Here is a 13,403-nt window from a genome sequence, read left to right on the forward strand (position 1 = left end):
TTTAATGTTTCAATATTTAAATGCTTAGCAATAATACACTGGAAAAGTAATTCGGAAAAAAAAGATAAAATGACTGACAAAAATAAAATAAATGAAGAAAACCATAAGGTGAGTGGCAGATAAAAGTTGTGAAGATTGTGGCTTACAGATGTGGCCGGTCCGAGCAGATTAGTGTTCTTACTTTGAGTTTAAAAGACTTTATATTTGAAGATGGAGAGAATTTCACCTCCCTTTCACTTTGGCCAAATCAAGATGGTACACATCTGGGTGCAATCAAATTCAAACCAGATGCTTTTTGGTAGAATATTTAAAGAGCCCCTATCTAAAGTTGTAGCTTGTTTGATGCTCGATTATAAACAGATTGAACATTTTGTTAGTTTGAGAAAAAAGTCATCCTAACAGTTACAGAATCTATGATTCCCTTCCAAGGTGTTATCAAAAGTTTTTGTGAGACAAATAAATGTGGATTCAATAAAAAAATCACTTCATTGTGGTTTCTTAGATGTTACGCCATGTTAAGGTAATTAACCTGTGTGGTAAAGTGTTCACTAAACATTAAACCACTTTATTGTGCTTTCTGACAGTTTAAGGAAATTATGGGGATAAAAGTCTTGTAAAATCTGATTACACACACACACACACACACACACACACACACACACACACACACACACACACACACACACACACACACACACACTTGTTACTTGGAAGTGTGGTGTAAGGCTCAGAACCACCCTTTTTATTTGGTATAAATACGAGAGCACGAAGCTTCTGTCTCATCCACATACTTGCATCCTTCACAAGACGTCTTTTAAAGAGGACATTTCTTGCTACCTGGTTCATCATTTCTGTGTAAATGTGCAGTTTATTCTTGATGACATTATGTAGGTTATTAACTGTGTATGTAGATTACTGTGTATGTAGATTATAGAATTACAGCATTATAGTTACTGTATATGATCATGTTTAACTCATATTATGAAAGCTTAATTCTGATCATTTTCTATTACAGTTTGGTTTATATATGTGTATATATATATATACACATAGTGTTTGCAAAAGTATTCATACCAACTGAACATTTTCACATTTTGTCATGTTACAACCACAAACAAAAATGTATTTTACTAGGATTTTATGTGATTGTTATAGACCAACACAAAGTGGCACAATAATTGTGAAGTCGAAGGAAAATGATAAGTACTGTCCACATTTTTTTTTACAAATAAATATCTGAAAAGTGTGGCGTTCATTTATATTTGTATTGACCCACTGAGTCAGTACTTTGTAGAACCACCTTCCGCTGCAATTACAGCTGCAAGTCTTTTGGGGTATGTCTCCACCAGCTTTGTACATCTAGAGAGTGACATTTTTACCCATTCTTCTGAGCAAAATAGCTCAAGCTGAGTCAGATTGGATAGTGTGCGTCGGTGAACAGCGAATTTCAAGTCTTGCCATAGATTCTCAATTGGATTTAGGTCTTGATTTGACTGGGCCATTCTAACACATGAATATGCTTTGATCTAAACCACTTCATTGTAGCTCTTGCTGTGTGTTTAGGGTCTTTGTCTTGCTGGAAGGTGAACCTCTGCCCCAGTCTCACGTCTTTTGCAGACTCTAACAAGTTTTCATCTAAGCTTGCTCTGTATTTGTCTCCATCCATCTTCCCATCAACTCTGACAAGCATCCCTGCTGAAGAAAAACATCCCCACAACATGATGCTGCCACCACCATGGTTCATGGAGGGGATGGTGTGTTCAGGGTGATGTGCAGTGATAGGTTTCCGCCACACATTATATTTTGAATTTTGGCCAAAAAGTTCAATTTTGGACTCACCTGACCAGAGCACCTTCTTCCACATGATGTTTGCCAAACAGGGATTTCTTACAGCTTCCTTTCAACAATGGCTTTTGTCTTGCCACTCTTCCATAAAGACCAGATTTGTGGAGTGCACCACTAATACTGTACTTGTCCTGTGGCCAGATTCTCCAGCCTGAGTTGTGGATCTCTGCAGCTCATCCAGAGTTACCATGGGCCTCTGCCATTGGCAAAGGCATGGAGAAAAAAACGCTCTTTTCCCACTGCATCGGCAGCCAAGAAGCAGGAGAGTGTTAAAGGCGGCGGTTCAGCACCTTGTTCAGCGGCACAAAGCGCGAGCTATTGAACTTCAGCACCGTGGGCAGCGCCGCGGGGAGTGAGAGCGAGGCGGAGCGGCCGAAACTCCCGCCGAAAATCACGGGCCAATCAGGAACGCCGCTGGATCATTCACCCTCCAGGAGGAAAACACAGCAGGAAGCGAGGCTCAGCGGCTGGTGAGGGGCGAAAGGGGGCGTGCCTAACGGAACTAATGCTTCTTGTTTTTCTGATATCCTTTTACAGACACATCCAGAAATTGCCGACAAATTGCTGGCTGAGCCTTTGCTACGCTCCTGGAGAAGACCGCTTCACCTCTACCCTGCCGTCCCCTTCCTACTGCCTAGGTATGAAGCCTGGACTTCTGCCCAAATGCCCCTGCAGCCCCTTAATTAATTAAAGGGAGGAACTATTTACTTTTTTGTCTTTTTTCTGCTTTTTGCACTGCATTAAGCTGAGGAGAAAATAAATACCACCCCATTGTTCCTACATCCAGTCAAGACCAGACGCTTTTTGGTAGAACATTCCAAGAGCCCTTATCAAAGGTCTGAGCTTTCATGGGATGCAAAGGAGAAGAAATCATAACAGTTACAGAAACTATGATTCCCTTCTAAGATGTTATCAAAAGTTTCTGTGGGACAAAGAAATGTGGATTGAATAATAAATCACTTCATTGTGGTTTCTTAGATGTTCTGACATTTTAAGGTAATTAATCTGCATACATAGTTAATAACCTACATAATGTAATCAAGAATATACTGTACAGCACAGGTTAGAGTATTATAGCTTTATAATTACTCTGTGTCAATGCTTAATTTTAAGGTTTATTTAACTCATATTATGAAAGCTCGATTTTTTCATTTTCTGTCGTGCGAAATCCTCATTGGGTGTGAACACATTAACTGAACAATGTTAACATGACCGACTTTTTTTCATGAAATGGGGTTAAATATGGTTTATTCATGTTAGTTAACTTCAGTTAAATTCAATTCAAGTTTATTTGTGTAGTGTTCTCGTGCAGTGTGTTGGAACGCTGACTAAACACAGAGTTAAACCGTAGCCAATGAAGACAGAGTCGTAGTAAGATTTACCCTTTACTGTCACTCTCTCATTTACATTGTACGGTGAAAACTGCAATAAGACAAAACAACAATATTCAGAGTCTTGGCTAACATTGCATTATAAATTAACAAAGACAAACTACTATTTGCTATTAGCATCGCTAAAGCCTAAACAGGGTGGTTACAACCATTTTTAACGGCACATAAAACATCGCCTTTTAGAACAAATAATCTCTAATATATGATCTTTAACGTGTGTGATATCGTATTAATGAACTTACGGCATTGCCTCTATGATGTTTTTAGTGGATGCGCTGGATACTATAAAGAGCACGCCATGCCGGTTTCATTGCAAGATTGAGCACTGAGCGCTAACCGGAAGTGGCGAAACCGGAAGTAGCAAAACCGGAAGTGACATCGCATAAAACGAACCATATATTTTTACAAATTAAGTAGATAAATTAATTATAAACTTTACATTTTTATAGAGGAATATTTATTAAAAATATTTAAAGCACACATATAAATATTAAAGTCCTTACAGGACAACACACTCCCCGCCTGACCTATGTAAGGTCACTATGAACTTGTAAAAGTGCTAAACCATAGTCCCTAGATCAGTCTTTCGGTAGAAGAAGGACGACCTCTACAATTGGCCTTAGAAAGGTTTTTATATTGCCTTGGTCAGTCGTGGTGACTTCAACCTTTCTTACATGGCCGTCCTTTCCAGGAAATATGGCTGAAATTCTGGCCATGGGCCAACAGTTGCGAGATTGTCTGCTTGTCCCTGAGCAGAACCAGATCTCCGACTTGTAGGTTTCTGCGAGGTACCGTCCATTTTGGCCTGTGCTGTAAGCAAGGTAAGTATTCTCGTCTCCAGCGGGTCCAGAAGTGGTTTGCGAGAGCCTGAACTTGTCTCCATTGTTTTGTGTACAAGTCCTTGTCCGTAAAGTCCCCGGGAGGAGGCGGAACTCCTGTCTTCTGTGTGAGGAGCATAGATGGTGAAAGTATGAATGGCTGTTCTGGGTCTGCAGACACGGGTACGAGTGGTCGTGCATTTATGATAGCAGTAACTTCTGCCATTAGTGTGCAAAGAACTTCGTGGGTTAAACGTGTTTTCAGCTGGAGAAACATTGAATCTAGGATTCTTCTGGCAATGCCTATCAGGTGCTCCCACGAGCCTCCCATGTGAGAACTGTGAGGTGGGTTGAATTCCCAGCTGCATCCTTGCTCGCTGAGGTACTTCTGCACCACTTTGTCCATTCCGAGCTCCTTACACGTTCCAATGAAATTGGTACCACAATCGGAATGGAGCTGTTTCGCAGGGCGTCTGAGTGCAAAGAAGCGCCTGAGAGCATTTATGCAACTCGACGTGTCCATTGATTCAATGACCTCGATGTGCACTGCTCTTGAACTCATGCAGCAGAACATGATGGCCCACCGCTTGCTCTCCGCATGTCCTCCTCTGGTGCGTCTGCTTGTGACGGACCACGGTCCAAATACGTCGAGTCCCACATATGTAAATGGAGGGCAGACCTTTAGACGTTCGGGTGGCAGGTTTGACATGTGTTGTTCTTCCAACTTTCCACGCAGCTTGCGACAGGTTATGCATTTGTGAAGTACTGAATTAATTAATGACTTGCCTCCCAGGATCCACAGTCCCGCTGCTCTGATAGCTCCTTCTGTCAGGTGACGGCCTTGATGTTTCACTTGCTCATGGTGATGTCGAATGAGCAATAATGATATGTGGCTATCTTTGGGGAGAATTATTGGTTTCTTTTCTGCAGTTGCAAGCTCAGAGTACTTTAGTCGTCCTCCAACACAAATTAAGTTGTCCTCCAAGATTGGACTGAGTTTCCTTAAGTGACTACTTTTGGGTACGGCTTGGTTACCTTGGAGGGCCGTCAGTTCGTTTGCAAATGTAGCCCTTTGTGTTGCTTTAAGGATAACATTCCTTGCTTGGTTAATTTCGTCTGGAGTACGGTGTAAGTCACATCTGTGCCAACCTTTGCATTTGCTGTGTTGGTTGGTGTGATTGTAGGATTTTACTATGTGAACTAGAAATGATATTCCTCTTAATAGGGAGGTGAAGGTGGAGAACCGCTGGAATCGGTAAGAGGTAAACTCTGGTTCTTTCAGGTTAGTAATACATGTTTGTACTTGTGGTCGTATTTCTGGGTCATTTTCGGGTGCAATTAGTTCGAACATCTCAGTCGTTTGTGTCTTTTTTGGAGGTGGCTGACGCAGGAAGGAGGGACCTGTAAACCATGAACTCTGTGCCAAGCGTAGTGCAGGTAAAGATCGTGATGCATGATCTGCAGGGTTTTCTTCTGTGCGCACATAGTGCCACTGCTCAGGTTTTGAGGACTGATGGATGCGTTGAACTCTGTTGTGGACATACACATAGAATCGTTTTGACTCATTGTAAATGTAGCCGAGCACCACTTTGCTGTCGGTAAAGAACTTTATATCATTTAGCTCCAGATCCAGCTCGTCCTTAATGAGATCTGCCATCTCTACTGCTAAGACCGCAGCGCAGAGCTCGAGCCTTGGGATTGTAGGTTCAGACAGGGGTGCTAATTTTGCCTTGCCCATGACAAATCCTACTTCTACTTGTCCATCTTTCTGAAGTGCTTTCAGATATGCCACAGCACCTATGGCCTTGGTAGATGCATCTGAGAATACACACAATTCTGTGTGCACTGTTTCGACTAGTGAGGTTGTTGTGTATGCACGTGGAGCATGAAGCCGATCTAGGTCTTGGAGAGAATCTTTCCAGGCTTGCCATTTGCTTAATTCATTCTCAGAGAGAGGTGTGTCCCAGTCAGGCTGTTCAGAGGTAAGTTCTCTGAGAAGGGCTCTTCCCTGGATCGTGACGGGTGCCAGCAGACCCAAAGGATCAAAAACACTGTTTACAGTGGAGAGGACACCACGCCGGGTGAATGGTTTGGTAATTGTTGATGCAGAGTAAGTGAATGTGTCGGTCGTGATCTCCCATAGCAGACCTAAACTCCGTTGTGTGGGCGAAGTTTCTCCACTTAGGTCTAGGTCCTTGATTACTGGGGCACAATCTTCTGGCGGAAAGGCTTCCATAACTGTCTGAGAGTTTGAAGCAAACTTGTGCAAACGGAGGTTTGATTCAGCTAGTGAGGCCTGTGTTGTTTTGAGCAAGTCAATTGCCTCAGCTTCGGATGGTACAGATAACAAACCATCATCAACATAGAAATGTCTCTCCACGAACTTGATTGTATCGGCACCGTGCTGCTGTGCAAATTCTCTGATGGCTCTCCGCAGTCCGTAAATGGCCACGGCAGGAGATGGTCGATTACCGAAGACATGGACCTTCATTCGATACTCAATAATTTCCTTGTTCACATCATTGTCCTTGTGCCATAGAAAACGGAGAAAGTTACGATGGTCTTCATGTACCAAGAAACAATGGAACATCTGCTGAATGTCCGCTAGGATTGCAACCTTCTCTTTCCGAAAGCGTAGCAGGACGCCAACAAGGGAGTTATTGAGGTCGGGCCCTGTGAGGAGCACATCATTGAGAGAGATGCCGGAGTATCGAGCACTGGAATCAAAGACCACCCTGATCTGATTGGGTTTTTGGGAATGATAAACCCCGAATGTAGGAAGGTACCAGCATTCATCCCCTTCTTTCAGTGGTGGCGCTACCTCAGCGTGTCCATTGGTAAAGATCCTTTCCATGAATTCCACATACTGTTGCTGCATCTCAGGTTTTCTTTTCAGAGTTCGTTGCAGACTTGTTAAACGATTAACGACTTGCTCCTTGTTGTTTGGCAATGGCTTGCGTGGATCTCTAAACGGTAGGGGGGCCACCCAGCTGTTATCATCGCTTCTATAGACGCTTGTGTCCATTATTTTTAGAAAGGCTATGTCCTCAACAGATGGAGCAGGTTTGTTGTCGTCCTCGGTTCTGCTGAACACTGTCTCTCCAAGTGTCTTCTCAGTTGATTTGGCGGATGTGTTCCCACTTTGCTGCATCTCCTTGATCCGCATAAAACTTGTACAGGGTTGAAAAATTGAATATCGGCCACTTTCCAGCACATTGGTCTTGAATGTGTTGACCGTTGGCCTATGTGCATTACCTAGGCACACTTCTCCTATTACTACCCAGCCCAGGTCTAGTCGTTGGGCAAAAGGGGCATTGTTTGGTCCGTTGACCTGCTGCCTGACCTTGTGAGCCCTTATCACGTCTCTCCCTAATAGCAAAAGTATTTCTGCTTTCGGTTCTAGTTCTGGAATGTGCTTGGCTATGTGACAGAGATGAGGCTGGGAAAGAACTGCACTTGGCGTAGGAATCTCAGCACGATTGTTCGTGATCTCATGACACTCAATAAGTGGAGGAAGAGAGATGAGAACCTTTCCATCCAGGGACTCAACCTGGAATCCTTCAGCTTTCCTGCCAGATGTTTCGATTATGCCAGAGCAGGTTCTGAGATGATATGAGAATTGTTCACTCTCCACATTGAACTGCTCGAAGAATTCTGGTCTGGCTAATGAACGATTGCTCTGGTCATCAAGAATTACATAGGCTTTGATGGCTATGTCCTTGGAGCCCTTTGGGAACAGATTTACAAGGCAGATTTTTGAGCATGAGCGGCTCCACTGACCTGGACCACAAACTTCTGTACAGCTTATACTGACAACGGCTTGGTTAGAGTTATCATCTTCCTCCCCGCCATTCTCTTGTGACAGTGATGGAGTCTTGATTACTTGTGGTGATGGGCCAGGGTGCATGGCCGCATCGTGATTGGTACTACCGCATTCAGAGCACTTTACGCAAGACTTACATTCCTTGGCGAGGTGAGAAACTGAAGAACAGCATTTGAAACATATTCTTTGCTCTTTGAGAAAGGCCTTTCTTTCGTCTAAGGGTTTGTTTCTGAATGTCCTGCATTTTTTCAAGGGGTGTGGTTTGTTGTGTAATGGACAGATTTTGTTAGGGTCGTCACTGGCTGCACGCACATCTGTTTTGTGAACTGTGATGGCTTTGTTAGTTTGGAAACTCTTCACAATGGTTCTGTCTGGTTTTGCAGTTGTTGTAGCGCTGCTTTGATGCATAAAGCTAGGGTCGTTTCGCTTCCTTGCTTCAAAGCACACAAAGTTGCAGAAATACCCAAAGGGGGGAAAGCGCCCATAATTTCGTTCTTTGTAGCATGACCCGGAAGTCACCCACTTGTCTTGCAGCCCATATGGGAGCTTATCTACAATTGGCGCAATTCCACGTGAAGTGTCAAGGTATGACAGACCTGTGAGATAACCATCCTCTTTAGCACCTTGGATTTCCATAAGCAAATCCGCTAGTTCACGTAATTTGATGTGGTCCTTAACTGAAATCCTAGGAAAACTGTCCAATCTCTGAAACAATGACCTTTCGATGATTTCTGGTGCAGCATAGCACTCGTGTAGTCTCTCCCATGCTTTGTGTAAAGCAAGACCGGGGTTACTGACGTGCACTGAGCGGATCCGCTTCACCATTTCGCTAGATTCTTTTCCTAGCCATTTAGTCATGAGGTCCAGTTCCTGGGTTGCTGTGAGGTGAACTTCACGAGCTGCACTGGCGAATGAGGAATACCATGACCGATAGTTTTCAGGCTTATCATCAAATAGGTAAAGTCCTGAACTAACAAGGTCTCGTCTGGCTAAATACTGTGCCAGAGACTCTACCTGATGTGGCGTGCTAGATGGAGGGATATATTGAGGGACATAAGGCTTAACAGGTACATTCATGATGGGGCTGGTCCTCCCAACTTCAGACTAAATCACACCTTCGGACAGATTAGATAGGTTTGTTGCAGGTAAGTGTAAACTGTCAGCTTTTTGAGACTTTGGCTTATGTTTGATAGATTGAGCATGTGAGGTATCTTTCGCAGCTAAACTCAATGTTACAAAGCTGTTATTTGAGCCAGCTTGAAATGGAGGGGTGACGGACAAAGGTAATAGAAGTGGAGGTGAAGAATGATCCTGAAGGCTATTTTGAGAATTTACATATTCACTGGTGCATTCAATTTTAGCTTCCTCTGCTACAGATCCAACCCTTTCTACTGCATGCTCTGCTAATTCAGCATCCTCTAACACTTGTGCCTCTACTTCGGCTGCATCGGCTTCTCGTTGCAGTGTTAACATTTCCAACTCAGTGTCTAATCTTACTGTTTCCATCTGACTTTGAGCTTCCCTTGTGGCTTTTTCCATTTTAAGTTTAGCCTCCTGGCTAGCATATGACGCTCTCACCTTGGCGGCCTCAGCTCTGGCCCGTGCATGGGCTGCGCTCGCTGATGACGAAGATGACTTGCCACTTCTTGCGCTGCAGACAGACATCTTGCTGCTTGTATCCATCTTAACCACTTTAGCATCAAATTATGCCTTTTCACTGTAGTGTTCTCGTGCAGTGTGTTGGAACGCTGACTAAACACAGAGTTAAACCGTAGCCAATGAAGACAGAGTCGTAGTAAGATTTACCCTTTACTGTCACTCTCTCATTTACATTGTACGGTGAAAACTGCAATAAGACAAAACAACAATATTCAGAGTCTTGGCTAACATTGCATTATAAATTAACAAAGACAAACTACTATTTGCTATTAGCATCGCTAAAGCCTAAACAGGGTGGTTACAACCATTTTAACGGCACATAAAACATCGCCTTTTAGAACAAATAATCTCTAATATATGATCTTTAACGTGTGTGATATCGTATTAATGAACTTACGGCATTGCCTCTATGATGTTTTTAGTGGATGCGCTGGATACTATAAAGAGCACGCCATGCCGGTTTCATTGCAAGATTGAGCACTGAGCGCTAACCGGAAGTGGCGAAACCGGAAGTAGCAAAACCGGAAATGACATCGCATAAAACGAACCATATATTTTTACAAATTAAGTAGATAAATTAATTATAAACTTTACATTTTTATAGAGGAATATTTATCAAAAATATTTAAAGCACACATATAAATATTAAAGTCCTTACAGGACAACACAATTTGTATAGCACTTTTTACAATAGACATTGTCTCAAAGCAGCTTTACAGAACATAAACACAGAGCAGAAGGTAAACATAATTAATGATAAAGGAAATAACAAATAATAAAATAAAAGAATTGACAGAATAAAAATTCTAGATTATTATTAGATATATATAGTTCGCAATGTGTATGTATTTATTCCCCTATGAGCAAGTCTGAGGTGACTCAGTCAGCAGTGGCAAGGAAAAACTCTCTTAAATTGGTAAAGGAAGAAACCTTGAGAGGAACCGGACCCAAGGGGGAACCCGTCCTCATCTGGGTGACACTGGGGGTGTGATTGTAATATACAGCCAAGTAAGTGTTGTATTGGTGTAAGGATCATGGACTTCGGATCTCCTTAGTATCACAAAGTCTAACTGGAGATGTCTCAGGATTCTTAGAGTCGGCCTCGGCTCAGTGGACGTCCAAAGTCTTCGTCCCACAGAGGACGTTGGGAGCTGGTACAGTGTCTGGATGCCTTGGGATGGGTACAAAGAGAGAAGCAGTGGAGAGGGATTAACATATCTGCTGTTCATAAATAATGTGCAGGTCTGATGTACTGGTGCATGATACTATAGGATGTATTATGTGTACGCCTGACTAAAGAGATGAGTTTTGATCTACATTTAAACTGGGAAAGTGTGTCTGAGCCCCGAACACTATCAGGAAGACTATTCCAAAGTTTGGAAACAAACACAATAAATACTATTTGTTAGTACTGATAAAGTAAATCACTGTAGCATTAAAGTTGATAACGGCTTACTTCTGAGGTTTAAGTACTGTAATGTGAAATCCTCATTAGGTGTGAACACATTGATCAATTAATGTTAACAATGACTGGTTTAATTTAATTAACTCCATGTCCTACCAGAATCAAGATATGAATTAATTATTGGTGTTGAGGGTACATATGCTTCAGAGACCAATGAAGAGAAAATGGGGCTCATTGTGTTCATCAGTTTTGCTGGAACACTTTGGGGACATACTGTACACATGGCTGTGATGTCCAGGTGTCCTGTACTGTATATTAAACAGCTACAGAGAACTTGGAGAAGGTTAAGTAGCTACCAGTAAAATGTGTCACTAATATTGACATGTGTATGTTATGGAACAGTGTGTTATGTAGTAGATGTTATGGCCAAAGTGGACAAAGTCTAAAGGAGTAGATAATAATTATAGTGGAGAAAGTGTAGATGTATAAAACAATTTACTTAAGTCAAAATAATAACATGCATGAGTTTAAATGTGCTCAAGTAGTGTATGAGTGTTTGTTTACTCCAACATATAGAAACATTTTACTGGTTAGACTGGGACTAGTGGTAGTGCTCAGGAAGAATCTAGAATAATACATAATTATGGATAAAACAAGTCAGAAGCTTGGTTTCAATTAAGACTGATTTTATTGATGGAAGTTATAACAGATTATAATCAGTCATATAAGATTAGTCACAAAAGATAAGTCACATTGGGTGAGACTATAGAAATGGTGGGATACAACATATTGGTATCACTTGTTGAGCATCATGAAGCCGAATTAATCAATGGCAGACCCAGAACGTCCTTGGATTCCTATGCATTTCCCAGAGGCAACATCAACTTGTACTGCTGGTTGCAGCTGACCACTTGTCGCGCTTGCAAAGAACTGATTCCCCATGCTTGTCGTGAATTTGATGGCACCCAGATGTGTACCATCTTGATTTGGTGAAAGTGAAATGGAGGCGAAATACTCTCCACCTTGAAATGTAAACACTTGCTGAATGCCTGTCCTCCTTTTCCACCAACTTCAACAACACTGACCATCTTGTTCTTAACCTTAAAAAGACAAACATTTCAAGATAGATGAAAATAGTTCTTCTGATAAATAGGCATGTTTAAGATGATTTGTAGTTAAGATAATAAAATGCCTGAAGCATGAGCTACTGCTGATATTATTTGCTGATTCAGCTCAGTAAGCTTCATTAAACAACTGTATTATTAGATGTCTTTATGTATATTAATGGCCAGATTATTGTTTTACAAAAGGATGCCATCCTCTGTGTTCTAATAATCTGTTCGAGTACTTCACCCACTTCCTATTAGCACCATATAAAAAGCACATGAGCTAGCATGTCAGTGTGAAACTTTAGACATGTGTAAGTTCTGAGTTGTGTTATTGTGGAAAGCTTTATCATGTATGATGCTGTCTTGCCTTTATGTATTTGCCAAGTCTTTAAATGTTTTCTATCTGTCTTTGATACATGGTGTTTAAAGTGTGTTTCCTCTCCTCATGTTAACTTTTACTGTACAGAACCTCACTCTGTGTCTGAGACCCCTATGTTACACCATCACTAACATTTAACTTTGGGATCAACACACTTGTTTTTTTTTGGGTTTTTTTAAATAAACACAGAAGTGGATGTTAACTGGCATAATTCAGAACTCTGAGACCCAAAGATTTTATTGACATAATCATGTACAGAGTTGAGTTATGGACGCCTTGTGAGAATTTAATGCTGAAATTTAAGAAATTAGTATTCAGTATAAAATCTGAAGTAACTAATAAACAAGGTGTAATGTGATAAAGTGGAGACCTACAGAGCTTTATGTCTCTTATGCCACAACAATTTACATTATCAGTAATAACATATTTTATTTATTAATGATAAATGCACTGACAAACCACACTGTAATAGAAAATGATCAGAATTAAGCTTTCATAATATGAGTTAAACATTATCATATACAGTAACTATAATGCTGTAATACTGTAATCTACATAAACAGTAATCTACATACACAGTAATCTAAATACACAGTTAATAACCTACATAATGTCATCAAGAATAAACTGCACATTTACACAGAAATGATGAACCAGGTAGCAAGAAATGTCTTCTTCAAAAGACGTCTTGTGAAGGATGCAAGTTTGTGGATGAGACAGAAGCTTCGTGCTCTCGTATTTATACCAAATAAAAAGTGTGGTTCTGAGCCTTACACCACACTTCCAAGTAACAAGTGTGTGTGTGTGTGTGTGTGTGTGTGTGTGTGTGTGTGTGTGTGTGTGTGTGTGTGTGTGTGTGTGTGTGTGTGTGTGTGTGTGTGTGTGTGTGTAATCAGATTTTACAAGACTTTTATAACCATAATTTCCTTAAACTGTCAGAAAGCACAATAAAGTGGTTTAATGTTTAGTGAACA

General features: G+C 41.4%; 3 protein-coding genes across 4 annotated transcripts in view; 1 reads left to right on the forward strand and 2 right to left on the reverse strand.

Annotated features, from left to right (window-relative positions):
• LOC113651616 (aerolysin-like protein) overlaps positions 1 to 13,403 on the forward strand; it is a 382,868-nt gene that overhangs the window by 83,396 nt on the left and 286,069 nt on the right. The gene's annotated exons all lie outside the window — the stretch shown is intronic.
• The window catches only part of LOC113637492 (aerolysin-like protein), a 33,054-nt gene that overhangs the window by 5,873 nt on the left and 13,778 nt on the right, over positions 1 to 13,403 (reverse strand). The gene's annotated exons all lie outside the window — the stretch shown is intronic.
• LOC113637472 lies at positions 3,218 to 10,199 on the reverse strand. 2 transcript variants are annotated; one of them, XR_007137814.1, is made up of 2 exons: positions 3,479 to 10,199; positions 3,218 to 3,267 (listed from the first exon to the last, which is right to left on the reverse strand). XR_007137814.1 is itself a non-coding variant. In XM_027138143.2 (2 exons), the coding sequence occupies exon 2, from the start codon at positions 8,952 to 8,954 to the stop codon at positions 3,897 to 3,899; it is 5,058 nt and encodes a 1,685-aa protein (XP_026993944.2). In that variant the 5' UTR covers positions 8,955 to 9,723; positions 9,934 to 10,199; the 3' UTR covers positions 3,218 to 3,896. The 2 variants fall into 2 exon arrangements, 1 of the variants encoding a protein (XP_026993944.2); XM_027138143.2 differs by having other exon boundaries at positions 3,218 to 9,723; positions 9,934 to 10,199.

This window comes from Tachysurus fulvidraco, chromosome 15 (genome assembly GCF_022655615.1).
Source record: "Tachysurus fulvidraco isolate hzauxx_2018 chromosome 15, HZAU_PFXX_2.0, whole genome shotgun sequence".
In the NCBI taxonomy this organism is placed as follows: domain Eukaryota; kingdom Metazoa; phylum Chordata; class Actinopteri; order Siluriformes; family Bagridae; genus Tachysurus; species Tachysurus fulvidraco.